At 38.6% G+C, this 21681-nt stretch overlaps 2 protein-coding genes across 2 annotated transcripts in view; one reads left to right on the top strand and one right to left on the bottom strand.

The window, feature by feature from the left end:
* Positions 1–174: 174 nt before the first annotated feature.
* LOC113172435 (E3 ubiquitin-protein ligase RING2) lies at positions 175–10036 on the bottom strand. The gene is made up of 9 exons (XM_026375401.1): positions 9980–10036; positions 7725–7821; positions 6959–7119; positions 5850–5932; positions 5632–5764; positions 5428–5527; positions 5042–5214; positions 3320–3509; positions 175–2475 (listed from the first exon to the last, which is right to left on the bottom strand). The coding sequence occupies exons 2-9, from the start codon at positions 7809–7811 to the stop codon at positions 2374–2376; spliced, it is 1029 nt and encodes a 342-aa protein (XP_026231186.1). The 5' UTR covers positions 7812–7821; positions 9980–10036; the 3' UTR covers positions 175–2373.
* Positions 10037–11090: 1054 nt separating this feature from the next.
* The window catches only part of LOC113172464 (ADAMTS-like protein 2), a 31089-nt gene continuing 20498 nt past the window's right edge, over positions 11091–21681 (top strand). The window contains exons 1-3 of the mRNA XM_026375435.1: positions 11091–11211; positions 15565–15654; positions 15860–15963. Of these exons, the coding sequence (XP_026231220.1) occupies positions 11119–11211; positions 15565–15654; positions 15860–15963 (287 nt within the window). The 5' untranslated portion in view covers positions 11091–11118. The remainder of the gene's footprint in view (positions 11212–15564; positions 15655–15859; positions 15964–21681) is intronic.

The following is a 21681-nucleotide window of genomic DNA, read 5'->3' as shown; positions in this document are numbered from 1 at the left end:
ACACTGATTCTCACCAGTGGTGATCTGTGAAAACATTACAGGAGAAAGTGAATACTGTAATGTCCTGACCTGCCCTTAGACATCACACACACTCCATATTTCCATGTTACAAAAGACATTTATAAAAGGACGAGCCATAGAGAGATATCAGAGCACAGTTTGTCCCTACAGGCAACACATCAAGACAACAGCTATGAGATTCTACCAGGGATTTCACAATCCAGGGTTTCTTAAGGACTCTGAGATGACCACTCTTTAAAACCACAGCAGAACCCTGCTCCGCTGATGGCGACGCAGCTGGAGTCTAATGCGTTCATACTGGAAGCATAGCATTCAAAGCTCTCTTTTGTTCCCTGTTGTCTATGCTTCAGTTTCGCAGACAGCCCCTGGCAAACAGATGGCAGCCATTCAAACCTTCACCATTTTCTGGTTTTATTTGAAAGACAACAACAACAACAACAAAAAAAGACAGCACTTGCAACATCATTGGAAAAAACAAAATGCTTTGTCTGCTATTAGATGCAATTAGATTTACTTGCACTGCCCACTGCTCGTCAGTATCACCTTTTAGCGTCTAGTCGTCAAACATCCAGGTGGAGGTGCTTTCTCATAAGCCCCTATATGCTGTGTGATAGGAGCATATCACCGGAGGTGCAAAGCAAAGAAGGATCAAAATAATTTGAATTTTATAAGCAGCTGAAACCTAAAGTCCAGACTAAACTAAAAGGTGGAAGAGGCCACACTTGAAGTGAACAGCTGGTTGTCAAACGGGATACGAGATGGAGATTCAACATGCAAATAATAGTATGCATTTTAAGATACTCGCTCTTGGAAAACATTTGTAGTGTTACACTCAGTCGTTTATATAAAAACGGACAAATTGTTTTGTCAAGAATGAAAAAAGTGAGCATGAAAAGTTTTCCAAAGCAGTTTGACAAGCAGTCCTGATGACGTACACTGTCCCCCAGTCTATGAAGTTAAAGGTTCCCTGTGAAATGTACATGTAAACACACAATATGTATTTACATTCAGCCTGAGTGTATGTTGAGCTCTAATGAATATGCTCAATGCATTTCCGTCTTTATGAAACATTTGTGAGGGCAGTTTTTATACATAATTAAATCCAGAATTGTTTTGCTTCTTCCTTCCTGCCTTTGTTGGCACATTACAGCTACCTGTAGATTAGTGGAATAATGTGGGAGGAATATGTATTATAGCATCTCTGGGTGAAGAGATAAACAAAATAGGAACTGAGATAATGATCCACAGGCCATGTTGAGTACTGCTGAAGACTTAGTGTTCAATATTGATAGATTCTTGTATTTATCCAGCTGGTCATTTCAAGTTGAACAAAACAAATCACAATTCTATATTAGTCAAATCGACAATAAGGATGTAAACGTAATACCTAAATATGCAGGGTACCAATAATCGTTGTCCAAGTCAACATCTGTCTAACCACCGTCAGCCATGTGATGAGTCAGAATAACAAAACAAAACATTTAGCAAAACTTGAAAAGCCCAGAAAGATCTCAAACTGTAAATTCATCTTTCAAGGAGCTCAATGCTACATTATTATGGTATTATTATTACTTTTCGTAATTGTGTCGTGAAAATATTAATTCGATTTATTTTGACCTTTCTTTGCTTCCATACATGTCAGGTTCATCTGACGTAGGAGTCTACAGGTGGAAGGTGCTCGGGTGGCACATCCGTGCAGAGAAACAGGTGTTGACCGATGTATTCCACTTCATTTCATTCTGTTGTTTTTGTACCTTTATCAATTTGTTATTAATTATATTATTATCATTGATTTGGTAGCAAATATGGTGCTACGTTCTAGTTCCTGTCAGAATACTGTCTTAGGTGGCCTTGATAACTAAGCTATCTTCATCTAGCTTTGTTGGTAGATGTGTCTCACTGAGAGATTTGGGACCAGCGATTTAGATCGAGAAACTTTCATTTGGAACAGACAGAAATCACAAAGTATAAAAGGGGCCTTTGCAGAAGACAAATACAGCATGATACAGTTTCTTAACTTAGAAACAGCTCATTGTTCATTCAGACTGTGAATGGACCCTGGTTTTCTGAGTTGGAGGGGATCTACAGATCTACCTGCTGTACTGATCTGCTACCTTCTACTGAAAGAATGATAGAAAGAGACACAGAAAGATACAGAGAATATAAAACAGGTTTTTTTCTTTTTACAAGAGTCCTTTTGAGGGTTTCACCGACCCCCCATCTCCTTCAGACACACACAGTCCTCTCCTCTTGTTTCTGTGTGTGGAAGTGTAGCAAAGTCCATCTGTTTACTTCCTACTGGTGAGTGTATGTGTTTGTGTTTGTATTCTTATGCGCGTTTTTATCATGTGTCTACTTGTGTTCTTTAGTAGGGGCAAAGTAGAGCTCCATGGGTTTGTTCACCTTCCAGTACTTTTCACTGACCAGCTCCAGAGAGAAGGAACCATTTAGAACCTGTGGACAGAGTGTTGACAGTTGAAACATCAAGAAAGTTTTCTCCTTTCTAGAATTCACTGGTGTTATCATCAGTTCTGTGTTCTATCTACATGTGGATTAGTAGATGTTGAAGGTACAAGCACACTGGTCTCCGCCACAGTTAAATGAAATAAACGTTTTACAATTTAGGTAACAGCCAGCTACACACACATCAACATGGTGGGGAAATGTCAAGGAACAAGGTCACAAGGTGATCTAGACAAAGGAGTCACTAAATGACATTTTAAAAACAACTTATTACCAAAAACTGTGCTGTTAGCCACATCTGTAATAGTCCCCAAAATCAGGTCTTTCTTGCCTTGATTCAGAGGGCCCAGAGCTTTTAAAGCCAGCATATGAAGTTTATTAGAAAAATAAACTGTATCGATATCATTTTCCATCACCTTATGTAATTATATATGCAGTACAAATACATAATTTAGAGTTTAGTGCCTCTTTAAAATAATAAGACTCAAACTTCAATACATAGACAGTAACTAATTAAAGTCATTTAAATCAATTAACAGTGATCAAGCAGGAACAGCACCAGGAGCCTGAGTCTGTACTACATAGGATTCAGACATCGTGACATCATTCATGTAAGTATTTTCTCATAAACACATGTTTTTGTGTGTTTTTTCTGTGTTTATGCCGTGACGTCAAAGCGTCTTCTTTAAAGGACAGCCAAAGGGGAATATGCAGGAAGGGTCCATTTATATATTAGATCACAAATTGGAAAAAATATGCCACTAACAATATGTTAGCCATGCTGATGTGCTGTGTTTGCTGCAGAGATCATCACTGTGTCTGTGTATATACTCACAGTGAACTGGTTTCCAGCAGTAGGTATGTAGATGGTGTATTGTTTCTCTGATGCTGCCTCCACGTTAACAGGACTGGCCTCTGTGTTTCTTCTCAGCTCCTCCAGAGCCAATCGGACAGCCAGGTATTTAGACAGGTGATCAACTGTGGCGTTACCAGATGTCTTAATGTAGCGTGGGACAAACTCCATGCTGCAGACACACACACGACATTCAAACATGGGTCATTGATGAGTAAACAGAAAGCAGACAAGATATAATTAGGAACTTGAGACTCCAACTTCATTAAAACATTTGCAAACTCAAACATGTGTAAATACTACAAATAAAAACTAATAATGTTTGCTGTTCAACTCATGAAAGGTACTAAGATTTGAATGTTCACACAGACTCTGATTGCTCAGCTGAGTGATACTTCTTCTAACACATAAATGGCTCCATTAGCCTGCAGAGAGCAAACAAACTCAACCGTTTTTATTTTGGTTTTGCAGCAATTCAAGTTCTGTTTTGGGCCTGTTTTGAAAAGCAAGCTCAAGTTAGTCTGGCGCTCCCTGGATTAATCTGGCTTCAAAGCAGCTTTCACCTGACTCTGTGAAGGCTGGCTTTTCCTATCATAGCCAGAACCTGGAATGAAAAGGTGAAAATATGCTCACAGTGCTTTGCATCCAGTTATATACCATAAAGAGTAAGGATTGTTATAATGACGTTTGATAAGTATGATGGACAAACTTTTCTGAACATATGGCTGATGCACATGTAAGAGAAAAAAGAGTTCCAATGTTCCAATATTCTTGCTGCCAGAGCAGAGAGGAAGGGTTAGAGAGCAGCACTTACTCCTTGTTCATTTATAATCATGGGAAATATTGAACAGCGTGTGGATCATTTTTCTGATAAGAGACCATCTTCATATAGCTGTAAAAGCATCAGCCCTGTTGATGGTCCTGCTGGCAATGAAATCATCTTGGCTCAATTTAATTACAGCTTTATTCATCATACTGTAGATAGGTAATAATCAACTCTTCCTCAGTTCAGTAGAAAGTCAGTTTTAAAACCAAAGTTTATCCACAAAAGCCTGAAACATCAAAGATATCTATACTTATTATTTACCATTTTATTGTAAACTCTGTACCAATGCTGACTCAGTTGTTCCAGTGATCTGCTCAGTATTTGACTTGTTGACAGGTTTTGATCCACTGAAGTTAGCCTGCTCTAGAGGAGGATAGCTGTGCAGCATCTGTTACCATGGTGATTTATCACAATTACAAGGGGGCTAGATTAGTGACATGGAAATGGAATTAACAGTAGTTAGCAACTACTGATCAGATCTGCTGTTTAGCACTAAGTGTAGGCTAAACCTACACTTAGATACTAATTTTTAGCTGCTATCACCAAATCAATGAGCATCAAAAACTTTTGTTTCACTCATTAAAGGAGAAGTCATTCTCAGGGACAAATGATTGGTCATTTAAGCCAATTTATGGTTCTTTCTGGCTGCTGTACAAACCCTACACACACTAAACGCAGACCAACAAAGAGTCACAGCCACAGGAGAGAGCATTCACTGACAAAGTTTGGCGCGGGCTTTTGTGGTTTTGTAATTGTACATGTTGACATTGCAATCCCTGCAGCAATTAGATGAATCATGCAGCAATAATGAGTATTAACCCAGCGAAAAAGTGGAAAAAAGACCCGCTCGCAGTTGACTCGGATGATTTGAACACTACCTGTTGTGACCATCATCCTTCTCCATCAGGGTGGGGTGTGGCCTGAATACCAGTTCTATTTCACTTGCACCACCATCCATCACAGAGTCCCCACCCCCATTCTCAGCAGCATTGTCCATGTCCAAACCGCTGTCATCGCTGGTCTTGGTGCGTTTGATGCTCGGACCCGCCTCCTGGAGAAAAGAACAAAAACTATGTTATCATTATTTGTATGAAGACCAACAAACACCTACAATAAATGTGCAGCAGCAGCATTTCCTGAATGTCAGGACTACATTAACCTGCTAAAAGTAAACACCGTGCTTCAAAACATCAGTCCTAATAACCACAAGAAATACATACAGGTACATGTTTAGCAAGCCTGTGTGTAGTCTATAATAACATACCTGGTTGCTGTGGACAGAAGCATTGCTGCAGTGGGATGAGTCCCCGTTGTCTTCAGCACCACTGCCGTTCTCCACCGTGTGCCTCTTACCACGCTGCAGCCTGATAAAAAAAACAAAAAACAATCGGAAATTAGACTTAATGGAGAACTAGAGGCTGTGTGTTTTTGCATTTGCGTTTGAGTGTACTGAAACCAGTGCGTTTACCTGGTCATAGCCTGTATCTTCAGCCCCTCCTCTATGCTGTGGGACAGGGCCTGCTGGTTGTTGTGTTTGCTAATGCGGGCCAACACTCTCTCCTGGTGGGCTTCATATTCATCGCGGCTGGGGTAAATCTTACCTAAAATACGATGAATTAATATTTTTTTTGAATGTCAGCAATACTTTGACTATAAAGCAGTACTAAACATCTGGTGTTTACTCACTAATCAGAGCATCAAAATTTGGGTCTGGGCGCAGTGACCGCTTAGACACCAGCTTCTTACGACAGGTAGGACACTCTTTATTACTGTAAGACAGGGAGAAGACAGGGAGAGCAGATATTATGAAACACTAGTGTCAATGCAACAGTGTGGACTACTACTATTAATATATTTGGTGGAAATCTGCTGGAAGTCCTGCACCAATTTCACTTTGTTACTGCTCACATCAGAAGTCTGAAGCATGGCTAAGCTCGACGGAAAACGATGGCTTTGAGCTCGGCTGTTACAAACTGCTGCATGAGCAAAGAAGCAGAAATTTGTCATTGCTCCACTGTGCTCTGGTGGCCAAGAATCAGATATCTCAGCCTACTTAAAACCAGCCAATTCTATTCACATCTCAGGTGAGAACATTCACTAGTGAACCAGCCTAAAAAATCCAAACTATTCTTTTAAGTCTCAGTATATTACCTTAACAGTAACACTGGGTAGTTCTATAAGAACTATGAAATACTATTCATTTCATCATAGTGAAGATGCAGACGTGAAACATGGGAAGAGAGGGAGAGAGAGAGAGAATGACACAAAGCAATGATCCCCAGTCAGGCTCAAAGTGAGAGTGTTTTGGTTATGTGGTGTGGTATGTGCTGTAACCATTCAGGTCATGGGGCCGGTCTTAACTATGGTTGCTTGCCCCTATGCCTATGTAGATTAAGACATTTTGGCAGCAATTGCACCTCCTGTCCTCAGACTTCTAAAGTTAATAGATTGTACACTGACATCTAAACTGAAATCACCGTACCAAGGGAGCTACACAATCAGAGTGATCACCATCAGAATTTAACAATAATGTAACATGTATGCTCCATTATATCACCAATTACTTTAGCCTTTGAGTGATATTAGCATCCACCAGTGACTTAATAAAGTGGTGATAACATTTCTCTGGCTGTGGAGACCACACCTCTCCCCCCTCAGAGATCAGCAATTGTCATTCTCTCCAGCTCTGCTCTGACATTCCACATTACTTAATGAGTTAGATCAGCAGAAGCCAGAGTATCACAACAGGGACAAAAAAGCCCTTCCTACTTATAACTACAAGGTTAAGAACTCACCCAGATCTCAAAGCTGTGATGATACAATCAGCACAGAAACGATGCAGACATTCTTTGGTTGTCATTGTGTTCTTCAACATGTCCAGACAAATAGGACACATTAGTTCACTGTGCAGGGACCTGGGCGACACTGCAATCTCCAGCCCATCTGTTATAGCCTCCTGTGCCAGTATGAAACAGATTGAGAGGTTAGTATATGAGTTGATACATCTATCTGTGGAGTAACACACATGCAGCACAGTTCACAGGTCAGATTAAAATATCATCCCACAGCAAAGGAAGAGTCATCATTTTGGCTATTACACACCTCTGTGGTGTATTTTCAGAAGCACAGGGGAGCTCCATATCCATCAGACTGTGTTCCAAGGATAATTATACCATTCACTGATATAAACTGATTGCGTGCTTTAGTTGTTTATGTGTGCTTTAGTTCTTTAAAATGTGGGTATTCACTTAACTTGTATTTAAGAAAGATTAGAGACTGCTTTAAACGTGAGACAGTACCATAGAAGGGTAAAGTGATTTTAGAGTGCCACACTAGAAACACATTAACATCTTATGTGGTTGATAACATCAAAGCAAGGTGAAAAACTGAAAACAAGAAATTTGAAATTTTCACCTTTTGTTTTTTACAACCTTGAGTCATAGTTGATTTCATTTTTGTTTTTTGACAAAGAAATACTCCTTCATGTCAAAGTGAAAACAGATCTGAATACTTTTTATAGGCACTGTATGTGAAGGACATATTGTGGTATGATTTTGTTACCTGTGGAGTTCTCTGTAGCTCATACAGACTCAGCTCCCAGGTCTTACTGAGGGGTTGAACCCCATTGGTCTGAACTGTCTGAGTCATCACTGCAACACTGCAAAAAAACAGAAAAACATTTTCTTGAACATCTAGCATATAATAATGACTTCTGGTTACGCCAACAAGTAAGGATTCTGTTGTAAATAAACTGCAGATGGTCTATTTTCTACCTGGACATAAAGTGTTTTACAATTTACAGTTTTAATTCACACACAGCACAACACTTGAAATGATGACATGTGCAAAGGAAAGAAGAACCCTGACTACCTCCTGAATTTGCCCACCATTGTACTACCTTTCATTTCTGTCTGAAATCTCTGTTCTCTGACGATACAAAACTACAACTGACTGCCCCAACTTTTAACAAAACAAACTTTTTCTACGTCATGCTCCTGTCAACTGTTACACATTTAGCTAATAATTACATTAAACAATATGGCAGCTTGCATTACAAATGTACCATGCAGGTATAAAATCCATTTGATGTCACCAATGTTTGTTTTCATTTTTAAGACTGCAGTTTTTTATATTCGGGTATGAAAGAAAGTCATCTGCTGGTATTTTACACAGAGTTAGGTTTCCCAATACATCAATTCTTAGGGTTTAAATTCATGTTTTGTAAGGCAGCTTACAATAAACAATAATTTTCATGAAACTGCTGTTAAAAAAACTCTCTCTATATAATACAATAGACTTTTTAAATGAAAATATGTTCACTACATTGACAATAGATAAATGGCATCCCAGTAAAACATGTATGGACTGGCAGTTATATATGAAAGATTAGTGATTTCTAATTAATAAAATATTAAGCAGATTCAAGAATAGCAATAGAGATCTGGTTTCCTGTATATGTTCACAACTTCTGAGCCATATTATGTTATTGTATTTTCCTTATACATATTGATTCAGCCAGATCTAAGCTTTTTCTAATGTATTCTAAGATCTAAGACATTATTTTTATCACTGTATTGCAATTGTCATGTTTTCATAACCACGCATTTCGTTCGTGATCTGGGACAAAATAATGTGATGAACAGTGTTGATGTTTTACTGTCACACACCTTATACCAGCATCCTCTGTATGAAGATTCTAGCTGACTTCAACACCTTTGAGGTCCCTGATAAGGCATGTTTACTGCAATAAGTCACATCACGCAAATTCTTGTCTTTTTGTCGCTCATTTGAGTCAATTTAATAAGGAAATGGTAACAGCACAATTTTCTCTTTAAAGCCCCATGTCAAAGACATTTAGGTCATGGATTTGGTAGTAAATATTAACTGTAATCTTAAAAGGCTCTCGGTTGGTAGTTAAATCCTGACAATACGATATGCTTTATTCACAAGCAGTCAAGCCAACAGCTAAACTGCTCGTTTATCACATCTAAGCTAGTCTGAGAAGCTGAGATGCTACAATGCTGCGCTTCTGTGACCAGACTAGCATCCATGTGACTGACAGGAGCTGAAAGTGAAGGTGGTCCAGATTGATCGCACAAGGTGGCTCGATGCAAGCTGCCTTGGTTTTGCACACATGCTTAAAATGTCAAAACTAGAACAAAGGACACAAAACCATTGGCACAACTTCATGTGTTCTCTGTGCCGCAGTCTTCAATTGATAATTCATACCAATAAACAACAACCCGATTTGTTATTCAGTCATACAGACGTGATTTTATGTGGTTTTGTTTGCTAGCAAACGACAGCCCGGATACACTGACTTCATTCAATCCGTCTTTATGTGTACCAGCTAATGAACTACAGTTAATAGACAGACCCCGCGCACAGATTTCATGTTATATCTACGGGGCTCGGCTAATGCTAACTACCACCACAGAGCTAGCTATTCTTCGTAACGCTAACATTACAGGCAAACAAGCTTAGAATATGGGACGTATGTAGCCGATAGAGGACAAAGAAGACAGAGACGGTTTCTCTGTGATCATTTTAGTATTACCGTCAATGATAAAACCGCTAATATCTAAAATACTGAAAGCGAGTCGTGAATGTAATTCTTCGCTGTGACAGAGGGAAAAACAACAACAGAGAAAGACCCGACGCACCAATCTTCTGAGGTAATCGGTGTGCTTTTTGAGCCCTATTTCCGTTAATTAAACATTTTGAAACTCGTATGTGAACGATCGGTGTTACACTAATCCATACATAAAAGCGAAACATTTCTAAATTGTACGAAATGTAATTGTTTATGTACTTACATTTTCAGTTGTACTACGAGCCGATCCAGTCAGCGCGTTTATGCGAAGGCAATATGGCGGATGCACCAGAAGCAATGTAGTCTGGGAAATTGAGGCACAATGCCAGAACGACCCGGGTCTGAAAAAACACGGAATGAATGGGGATGGGTTGGATAGCCACATGAATCTAAAATGATATTATTTAAGAACAGAAAACATCCATGTTCCCAGCAACTGATAAATCAGCAAGCAGGTAAAGAATAAATGTGCTGTTACTGTACATATGCAAAGCCAAAAATGCATTGGTTAGCATAAATGTTGTATGTTATTTCACTTTTATTCAGCAAATAGAGAAATACTGTAGCAGCATTTTACTCCTCTACATGTATTTGACAGGTTTAGTTACTTTTTGCAGCACATTCTTAATACAAAATATACAAAATGTTTAAGTTCAATCCCAATTCCCAAAGAGTTGGTAAGCTGTGTAAAATCTACATAAAACAGATTTTTTTAAAGCAATGTTTCTTTATGTTCATATTTGGCCTCTTCTTTGCATGTAAGAACTTTACCTTTTATTTTTGGATTTTTGGACACAGTGATTTCCAGTACTCCTGACTTTATACTGTGTCCATCACAGAGTCCTGTCTGTTTTAAAATCACAGGTTGGGTTCAGCTCTGTTACTTGCTCACAGAGATTTCTCCAGATTCTTTTGTGAACTGTAGATGATTATTTATTCAAAGTCTGTGTAATTTTACATTGAGAACCATTTTTCTGAGCTAGTTTGACAAATTGTAAACAGCTTTTGACAGACTGATGAACCTCCGTCCGTCATGTTAGGAACAATACACGTGGACTGGCACACGTCATCGGGTCACGGTAGGATAGTTTGTTGTTGACGTCGCCTACATCTGAGAACAGGTTACACTCAGTAGGACTTCTGCTTGTCTGGACTATGTGGAGGCACTTTCTTTTTCTAGGAAGAGCAGCCTGTCGCTACCTCCAGCACCTCTGGACAAGAAGCGGGGCAGGGGGCGGAGAGCTCCGTGAGGAGGGGGTCGACATGGGAGGAGGAAGGAGGGCACAGGGAGACGGCTGAGGAGGGGGACGGAGGTAAAGGGGAGGGGAAGTGTCGTCTGTCTGTCCGTGACATGAATGAACAATGTTCGGTAACGGAGGCTTAGCTCTCCCGGTGTGCTCCTTTCTCCTGCTACACCTCCCGGTTCTCCCGCTAATGAACGACTGGCCCGTTAAGGTAAATAGCTCGGGGGGTAGCCGTTTGTCCAGCTCCCGGGGCTCAGTCCGTCTGAACGGCGGAGTGCAGTCGGGGAGCGGACTGACCAGCGTCAGTTTGCTCCGTAACGTTACTTAACTTACTCTTCCACTTTGTGTGTTGTTATTGTCCAGGCTGCTGTATAGTCTTCAGCTTAAATTAGTTGTTGTGGCACATTTTAATACGGCTAATGTGTAATTAACTCAGCAACGAACATATCTGAATGAACTTTTCTTACTTCTGGTCACCACAGTGGAAATGTGAAGTAAGCTAGCTAACTGTTTCTAAAAAGTCCACATTTTCCTGAATTAGCACTTGCTTGGATGCATGCTGCGTCGAGAAATACACTGTGTTCAACTGGGTTAGATGAGAAATGAACAGTGCAGCACTGACACGGCACAAATATTGGCTAAATTGTGACTGTGCTTTCGTTTCTCGAGGTTAATGAGGTTTATCTTAAGAATGTGCTCCCCCCATTCAACTGGTCTGTTTGTGTTTGTGTCATTTGTGGAGCTGTGTCCTTGACTGTTGGATGCAGCAGTAACTCTACTTATAAGTAGATCAAACATTTGATCACACTCAAGTGATCAGTTGAGTTGATTAAGGACCAATTCGCCCACCAGTTAAGGTTGACAGTACTATCAGAAACTACAGTAATGAACTATCAAAGTTGAAGCAGGGACAGTCTGATGTATTGAAGGCTCGTCCTATCAATAAAGGACACCTTTACTGATCTTTAACTTGTTCGCTAATGTTGTGATTTTGGGGGAGTAAGTTTACATGTGTAAACCTTCCTCTACCTCCTCTATATTAAATCATCTATGTGCTTTAATGTGGAAACTCCTCCAGTTGGTCCAGATCATCTGAAAGACTTTTTCAGTTCAGATTGCCTGCAGCAAAAATAGCGTGTAACACGTAGAAATCATGCTGGTTTAAGATGGTCTATGCTGGTCTCCTCCAGATGACCTAATCTAAATGAAAATCTTCACTAAAGTATGCACTTAACATAATTTGAAGTGAAATTTGTTACTCTGCAACCACAGGTCACGTAATACATTCAAATTCTGGGGGCAGGCTGTAACCACTTTACTCTCTAAAAATCTCTAGGTTAACGCTGACCCGGTGTTGGGTCAATATACTGGGGGAAATTTACCCAGGACCAATGAGATGTTGTAACTCAGTATTGTTTAATGTATAAATCCCTACTAGGTAAATTGAAGCCCGTATCAGTGGGCGAACAGTGGGTCTGTTTTAACCTAGTGATTTTTCTTAATTAACATGTTGGATGGCAGATAAATAGTTAAACAAACAAACAAAAAACTTATACATTTAATACAGTATTTCATTAAATTATATTTAAATGCTCTCCTGCTTTTTCTGTTGTCTTATTGACTTTGGAGCATTTAAGCTTGTCTGCTACATCTGTTTACAACAAAGAAGGAAAAGAGGCTAAACAGAGGATGGGAATGAAAAACGTAATAAGGGATTTGTTGGCAAAACTAAACAAATCCTGATATTTAACCAAATTGAAACATTATTCAAAATGGAACTAGCAATTGAAATCCATCCCTAATTTAAATGGTTGCAAATGAAAATATCATGTTAATAAGAGTTGTTGTACTTTACTGTACTCTCTTTCATGTTCTGACCTCACAGTCTTTCTTTGTAGGAGAAACAAATTCTTTACAGCATTTAGTGATTATCAGGATAAAAGTTTGCCTTGATAGTCCACTCTTAAATTTAGCAATCAGAAAACATAGGGCTGATGTTTTTTCTTTTCTTTTCTTTGTATTACTGCAGAAAATAAGCTCTGTGAGGAACCAAAATATATGATACTTACGTATTTTATTCATCAACATAATTGTCACAAATTAACATCTCTTTTGGGATTTTTGAAACCTAAATACGTTCATGAGAAGCAATAAGCTAGCTATTAACAAACTACACCACAACCTCTTTCAATTGATAGTCTCACATCCTTTTTTAAAAGATGTGTAATGTTTCCAGCAACCTCTCTAGTCTCATTTACCCACTTGCTAGCAACTGCCAAATCAGGAGTGGGGTATTTACTTAGGAATTTTATGTCATGAAGTAGAACATAACATTTACATTTAATCATTTAGCAGACGCTTTTATCCAAAGCGACTTACAAGTGAGGAACAAGGCAAGCAAACAAAATCTAAGTCAAGAAGAAACAACATCAAAGCAGAGTGCTATCAAAAAAGTGTAAGAGATGTGATAAACGAAAAATAAAATTTATGTGTTCATAAAAATGTCTTGACCTGGTCATAACCATATAACCACTTATTCGAGGCATTGGTAACCAATAACCTCTTAAAAATGCTTACTTGCTAAAATGCTAAGTAGTTTTGGGGTTGTAGGACTAACTACCACAGAACTCTATATAGCATATTTGTAATTTTAAAGTATAAGTTGTTTTTCTACAGTCGCAATCTTCTTATCCCCCTAAAAGCTATTTTTTTATATACATAGCTTTTTCTTGTGGGAAAAGTCCATTTGTCTTTGGTTATGTAGCTAAATACTTTATATAAGTGATTCAGCCATTCTCTCACTCTGTGAAATAGACAGTAACTGTCAGGCAAGCAATCTTATTCACTCCAGTCTCACATTTCAGGACGAAAAACACTGCTGACTTTCTGTTTGGCTACACTGGTCATTGTGCACTAAATCACCAGTTAGCATACTGACAAATTAACAGCCTATGTTCTTGCTTATGTGTGCAAGCAAAGAACTTACACACTGTACTTAACATGACAGACAGCAACCAGCCTGCCTATCCTGGTGACTTGAGGTCTCATCGTTAAAACCCTCAACAGATGCATTACAAAAGGCTGTGCGATTGTTTGCAGGGCACTTTGGTTTCAGCTGCAGTCCCACCAGCTCTCACCACTGCTTTGTTATGCACACAAGTGACTAAACATTCATGCCCTACACATAGCTGAAAAAAATGCCTCACATTTGTATAGTTAGATTTGATTGTTGTTTGATTTATCAGTGAATTCATTCTTTGTTGCCACTGAAACAATGACAGAAAACATTTGTACTGCATAGTGAACTTAACATATTAAATTAACACCTAGAAACGTAGGGGTGGGTTTCTGGATGGGAAGCTAGGCTTTGTGGATTACGTTAACTACACAATACAAGTTATGGCTACAGTAAAAAGAAAATTTGTGTACTACACACTACTGGCATGGCATCTGATATGCTTTTTTGGAAGATCTTTTCTTCCAAGAGTGTTAAAATAGTATTTGCATAATATTTCACACAACTGCACTAGTTGTGGTGACATGTGCATAACATTATTATTATTACTGTTGTTGTTGTTGTTATTGTTATTATAATTATAACAAACTGATTTGACCTAAAACCCCAAACTGTACTTGGGATAAACACAGGGTGTTTTGTATTCAAGACCATTGCACTGGTAAACGTCTGTCCTTTTTTCAGTCACTGAACAAGGAAAATGCACTTCTGCTGTTAGAGTGGCATAGTCATCCCAGCAATTTAAAAGACAAAGTCTGACCTTCGTCATTAATGACCCTTTGCCAGAGCTTTGACAGTAAGTAGTACTGTCTGTCTTCTGCTCACTAATCACATCAGACTCACACTACAGCAGTTTGTGTGTTTATGTGTTGAATTAGCCAGAGGGTAATCTAACTGAGTAAGGAACTTGTGTGGGCTTGCTGAGGACCCTGGTGAGATAACACAGCAATGGTCCTAAATTGAGCTGTATGTTTGTTAGTCGAAGGATTAAAAAATATTACCTGACTGAGATTTGATTAAGACAGTGCAAATCTCATCCTTATGATATACGACAAACCACTACTGTAGGGCTTTGGGGGGGCTTCCACTGAATCTTATTTTCTCATTTAAAATTTTTGTCAGTTTTAGTCTTCATAGTAAAATACAGATTTAAACTGCAGAACCAAAAAAGGACTAAACAAGCTGTGTTCCTGTGGATGTAAACAAAACTTATGTTTAGAAAGAGTGGGTGGCAGTAAGGGAAGTCTACTTACAGGAAACTGTGATGAAAGTAGTCACAAATAGAATACAGAACAAATAAAGCTGTCTTGCCTTTAGCATGCTGTAAATTAATAGACATGCTTCTTTTTAAACTCACTTATGTGAGTTGTGAGATAGAAACAATAACTGGGTTTAGATACAGTAGAATGCATTATGAGAAAGCTAACCACAAAGGTTTAATTGACATTTCTGTATCTGAGGTATCCATTGGTGTGCCCAAGCCAGTACTTGAGGACGTGTACCATGTTCATGTGTATGTGTCCTGTGTATATGGTGTGTGTCTGCTAGGACAGACGTGACGGGTGGGTGGAGCAGCGTAACATCCATCTACAATCACACAGCCATGGAAGACAGCATGTTAAACAGTCAGGCAACAAGGTACTGTCACCAAGTCACAAAGTGACATTTATGTATGTAAATATAATTTGTGTAATAAATGTGTGAGATTCCAGTTGGGTCATTTGTCATTTTACATGTATCACACAGTTAGATACCACCTTTTGCCACCTCTGAATGTTTTCCTGTCTGAGTTACACAGTAACATGGTTAACAATGCTGTTGTGCTGTGTATATCTTCTCTCAGGAGGAAGTGTTTCAGTGGTGGGGGGAATGGTCCAGCTGGTCCTCTTGTTCCAGGAGCTGTGGAGGAGGAGTGAGGAGTCAGGAGAGACACTGTCTCATACAAAGGTAGCATATGTATGGTTGCATACACACTTATAGCTAGAGAATGGTTTCTAGTCTAGTCAGAGCTACATAAAGAAAGCAAACTCTGCAAATCTAAAGGTATGTGCACAGCAATAACACACTGGTGAAAAGTGAACACAGACGTGGACATGAAAACAGGTAGGGTGTATGTTTCTAGTGATCTTGTTACCTTTGACTTCCCCATGTCAGACTTGCGGAAGTTTCTGTCAGCCAAGATTAACGCCACTGTGCCCCTACTGTTCGGCCTCTCTCTCCCCTTCATCCCCCTACTTCCCCTTTCTTCCCTCTGTCTTTGTTCCTCTCTTCTCTACCTTCCTCACCTCTTTTGCTTCTCTTTTTCTCACATTCTTCTCCTCTTAAGCTCCACTTTTCTCCTCTTCTCCTGTTTTTTCCCCCTCCTCTTCCTCTTCTGTCCTTTCCTCATCACTTTCTATCAGCACTCACATAATGACCTCCTACTCACCTTTCCCTGCTGTCCTTCTTACTTTATTGTTTAAACATAAGTGGATGGGCTGAAGAAAATTAGTGTGTGTTTTTTGGGTTGTGGCAGGTGTAGCAGTGGGGTTAACATGAAAGACAGATGCATTAACTCCATGTTGGAGTTGTTTAGGTCCTCCCAGCACATTCATACAGCATTAGAATCATATTGAACGTAAACAACAGCACAGATTTCTCTTGGTACAACAGACATATGTACAAAATTTCCCTGATGTGTATCCATCAGCTGGTTTTCATCACTTGATGAGGCAGTCACTGATTGTCAAAAATCTTCAAAATTAAGAACATTTGAAAATTTTTTGTACAATAAAAACTATAGCAGGTATAACATTTAAAAAGGCCTGTTCATGCTTTCCATGTCTATGTGCTTGTCACGGTATCTGTATTGTATATTGAGGTACATCGAGCAACATTTTTTTCTACTGATTTTCTTCATGTTTTGATGATGTTTAGTCAAATACACCAAAGAAAACAGATCTTCTCCTTGCTGTTGCCATTGTCTAGAGTGGCCATCATTTTTTGTAGTCTGTAACTATTTGTAGTATGAATAGAAGAGCAAGCGCAGCCACAGTATGAGTAAGTGGTAACTATGAATTGGCCTTGACTGTGGTGGCAGTTTTCATGGATGCATATTGTATAATGTTCATCTTGAAACTATGAAAAGTGTACCCTCCAATGTGTCCATGGTACCACAACATCATCATATTGATTTGTTTTTTATCATGTGCAGTATTTGGTAATTTTGTAGTGTGAATGGAAACAAATACAGTGGTGCTCAAAGGCTTGTGTATTTTAGAATCTTCTCTCTTTCTGCATAAATTTGACCTAAAACAGTTTAGAAGATTTTCAGGCAAGTCCTCAAACTGGACACCCAGTGAAGTGCTGTGACCCCTGCTTTGCAGCAATAACTTAAACTAAACATATCCAGAAATCTATCATATCAGCACTGCACATCAGTTTGAAGGGATTTTAACCCATTCTTCGATGATGCATGATCCATTCTCTTCTGAGTTTAAGTTCACAGATGGATACTTTGAAATTTTCCTGTATAATTTGCTTGTGCAACCCAGAATTTATAGCTCCATTAAATAATTGAAAGTCTTCTTGGTCCAGAGGCACCAAAGCAAGCCTAAACCATGACACTGACACCACATTTAACAGATGGGGTAAGGTTCTCAAGCTGGAATGCAATGTGTGGTGTCCAAACATAACGCTTCTCATTTAAGCTAAATAGTTCTACTTTGGTTTTATCTGTTCCAGAACGCTTTTCAAAAAGCCAATGCTGACACACATGGTGTTGTAAACGAGCTTTAGACTTGCAAATGTAAGAAAAAACTTTTGGAAGATATTGGTGAGTGAAGCCTATTAAAATTAGCCATTGCAAAGGAGTCCTTTAATTTCCTAGACATTACCCTGAGGTTCTTTATGACCTTCTAGAATATTAACAGTCTTTGCTCTCGGTGTAAAATCTGTTGGTCGACCATACAATGGTGTTGAATGTTTCCAATTTTTCAGCCTGACAGTTGAGTAGTGTACACCAAGCTCCTTAGAACATTTTTTTGTAACCCCTTTTTAGGTTTACAAATGACTCGGGTTTATCTTCTTAATTAACAGCAGTTAAAATGCCTGAGTGTACTTACTATTAAAGTAACCTCAAATGTCCTAGATATTTGAATGCTTTTGCGACACACACATTTTTAAGATTAGATAATCCACTTTACATAAATTAAGTGCATTTCTTTTTTTGTATCATTTGTTTAATTGGGTTCCTTTCTACTCCCACCACTACTACTTTTGGGATTACACTGAAATCTGGTCTGATTTATGCAGAAATGCCAAAAATGTTAAAGATTTCATAAACATCCAAGCACCAATGTATTTCAATGTTATCTTGGAAAATTAGTAATCACATTTTGGTTTTGTTCTGTTAAGTTCATAATATATGTAAATAGCAAAAACAAACAGTGACTACATAGAAGATTTTCTCAGTATAAATACAAAAGAAGTAACATGTATTGGGACAATTGTCAATGTACTGTGGTTAATAAATACAGTTGCAAGAATAAGTATGTGAACCTTTTGGAATTTCTGCATTTATTCACTATAAAATGTGATCTGATCTTCACCCAAGTCAAGAGTATTACAATGAGCGACTCAGCTGTTAGCATAAGTTAAGAAAATTAGTTTGGAGGGTTGGACTAGAGCTACTTTGACTGATAAAAACCACTCTAACTTTTTGAGTTTATGGTTGTTAAGAGCTATACTCTCTGTTCATAATCAGCCAAATGCTGCAAAACTAATTTAGCTTCATACTGCAGATGGATAATGGCCCAAATCATACATCAAAAGTTACCCAAGAGTTTCTCAAAGCACAGAAATGGGATATTGTCCACTGGCTGAGTGAGTCACCTTTTTTAATCTCTATAGATCCTATGCCTTTTACTTACTTAAAACAAGACTGAAGAACAAGACAGGTTGGGGTGGAAAGGGCACGCGCGTGTGTGTGTGTGCATGTGTGTGAAAATTGCTGAATTGTCAAACCCCTTGAATTGAAGCTAAGATGAATTGAAATCTTTACTTTGCTCATATGATAAGTGTTTCATTTCAAATTCAGTGTAGTGGTGTACAGAGAAGAAAAATGCTTATCATTATTACATTATCTCTGGACCTACTGTAACACCTAACTCCTGTTGTAGTGGTTGTAGCAAAAGTATCAAACAAAGTTGTCTATTGGTACCTCCAGCAGCAGACTTAGAACATCAACATTCATTTTGAGGTCTGTGTTCACCTTATGGCTGGAAGGTTCACTCTGCCAATTTAACTCACATTATTAATTACCAGCAGCTCTTGAGAGAAAGATCAGTCTCTTCAGCAGCTAAGTGTTCCACTACATTAAGTTGCTAGTCAGTGGTCTTTGTCTATAATGTACTTTAGGTCTGTCAGAGCTTTTTCACGTCAAACATCTGCCTGGGGTGCTGCTCTCTCTCTCTTATTGCCTGTCTCACTGTTTACTAAAGCAATAATTATCTAATGATAATCTTAAAACAAAACTACCTACTGCTGCTGCTAGAACGGAGGCTAATGAGAGCAGAGTGTGAGCTGTCAAGTCAAAACAATGAAGTAAGAGGTTACAAACTATGATACAAGTGAGTTCTTCAATACAAGCTATGCCTTACCCCTGTTACACGTTATCATTTGACTGATTGCAGAATAATATACACAGTATGCTCATGAGAACCAGAATGCACAGGATGTTCTGTGGTGTGCAAGATTGGATTATTACTCTGGAAAAAGATCTAATAACTGGTTGTGCCACCCTTGGTGGCAACAACTGCAATCATGGATTTGCCCTAACTGGCAATAAGTCTTTCACATCACTGTGGAGGACTTTATGTCCTCTCTTCTATGCAGAGTTTTAATTCAGCCACATTGGAGGTTCTTTGAGCATGAATGGCCTGTCATGCAACAGCATCTCAATTGAATTTAAGTCCTAACTTTTACTAGGCCACCTTAATTTTTTTGCTAATCATCCTGCTGCATAAATCAAGCTTGAGGTTATCAACTGATGGATGGCAGACATTTTTGTTCCATAAATTATGGCAAGTCCTCGAAGTCCTGAAGCTGCAAAGCAGCTCCAGATCATCACACTACCACCACAATGTTTGACTGTTTGTATGATATTCTTATTATGGTAGGCTAGTCACTCCTGTTTTCTCCATTTGTGGATAATGGCTCTCAGTGTGGTTCACTGCAGTTCAGAATCCTTAGAAATGAGTTTGTAACCCTTTTCAGACTGATATTTGTTACTCATCTGTGTTGAATTTCTTTAAAGCGTGGCATGATGTGTTGCTTTTTGAAATCTTTTAGTATGCTGCACTTTGTAAGAAAGCTGCTATTTAAGTGATTTCTTGATTAAACAGGTCTGGCAGTAATTAGGCCTGGGTGTGGCAAGTGAAATTTAATAATTTTCACTGCACCATATGTGTTGCCGTGTACTGCAGTACATTAAACTCATAATGTTCTGTGTTCTATATTGTCAGGAGATTGTCACCTATGATGAGTTTCACCTATGATGATTTCACTCCTTGCTAAGAAAACCTGCAATCAGACAGATGAGACACAGACAGCGTATTCTTTGTACAAAGGGCACCCTCCTCAGTGTAACACCCTGAGAGAGTACACCGAGGGAGTTCCTTGGTCCTTTATTTATAGTCATGTGATATAAGAATGTACACAGTGTGAGTGAGTGTGATGATGTGTATGTGTGTATGTCTGTGTGTGTGAGAACCGGCCTATTCCGGTCCTGGGGTCCGTCAGTTATGTGTTATGGGTGAAGGCTGTGTATAAACCAAAACAATGATAGCATGAGTACAGAGTGTGACAATATGATTAGCTGTTTCACAGTTTTCTCTTAACATTCCCTCCTGTTTGTCATACTCTGTTATATCATCAGAATGTAATCACTTCATGAGATTTTCAATTACATCGTCATTCGTCCGAGTATTCATTAAAGTATCGCAGTCCAGTTCAGTTTGTCATGGGGTCAGAGGTTACTAGCACATGACCCCTGTTGGAACACAGATCCTCAGCATCTGGTTCTTTCTCCTTTAGATTAGTCTCGTCTTCTGAGTCCTGTTCCTCCTCTGCTGTCGGGTCCTGCTGCATCAAGGCCATGTATGTATGCACAGGCATTGCCATCATTCTATTCAGTATTCTAACTCAAATTTTAGTTGTCACATACACAGTCATACACAGTACGATATGCAGTGAAATGCTTAGGCGACTGCCCGTGACCTTAAAAAATTAAAGACTATTTAAGACTGTTTATAGGAGATAAATATACTAAAGAAGTAGAAGTAGATTTAACTGATTAAGAATAAACAACAAAATATCTGTACAAGTATACAAGTTGAGGTAGTTTTAACTAAGAAAATATCTGTACAAGAATAAAAATAACTCTACAGTACAAATGTACAATATCAGAAAAGTATGAGAAAAATAGAATAGAGAAGACAATACAAGAAAATAATAAATAATAAATAATAAATAATAAATAATAAAACCTGGGTATACCTAGGTGAACAATGTATAAAAATATAGAATTTGGAGTTTTGTGTGGGAAGGAGTGTAGTATAAATATAATAAATATAAATAGAATTAGAAATGTCCAGGGGGTGTGCAAGTATGCTGTAAAGTGCTCAT

This window comes from Anabas testudineus, chromosome 17, assembly GCF_900324465.2.
Source record: "Anabas testudineus chromosome 17, fAnaTes1.2, whole genome shotgun sequence".
Classification (NCBI taxonomy): Eukaryota; Metazoa; Chordata; class Actinopteri; order Anabantiformes; family Anabantidae; genus Anabas; species Anabas testudineus.
Note: the sequence above shows the minus strand (reverse complement) of the source record. Positions and strands in the feature narration are given on the sequence as shown.

Coding starts and splice junctions, on each gene's coding strand:
- LOC113172435 (XM_026375401.1), bottom strand. CDS start 7,811: ATGACTCAGACAGTTCAGACCAATGGGGTTCAACCCCTCAGTAAGACC. Junction 5,933..6,958: donor ATCACAGCTTTGAGATCTGG/GTGAGTTCTTAA, acceptor CCTGTCTTACAG/TAATAAAGAGTGTCCTACCT. Junction 3,510..5,041: donor AAGGATGATGGTCACAACAG/GTAGTGTTCAAA, acceptor GTGTGTCTGCAG/CATGGAGTTTGTCCCACGCT.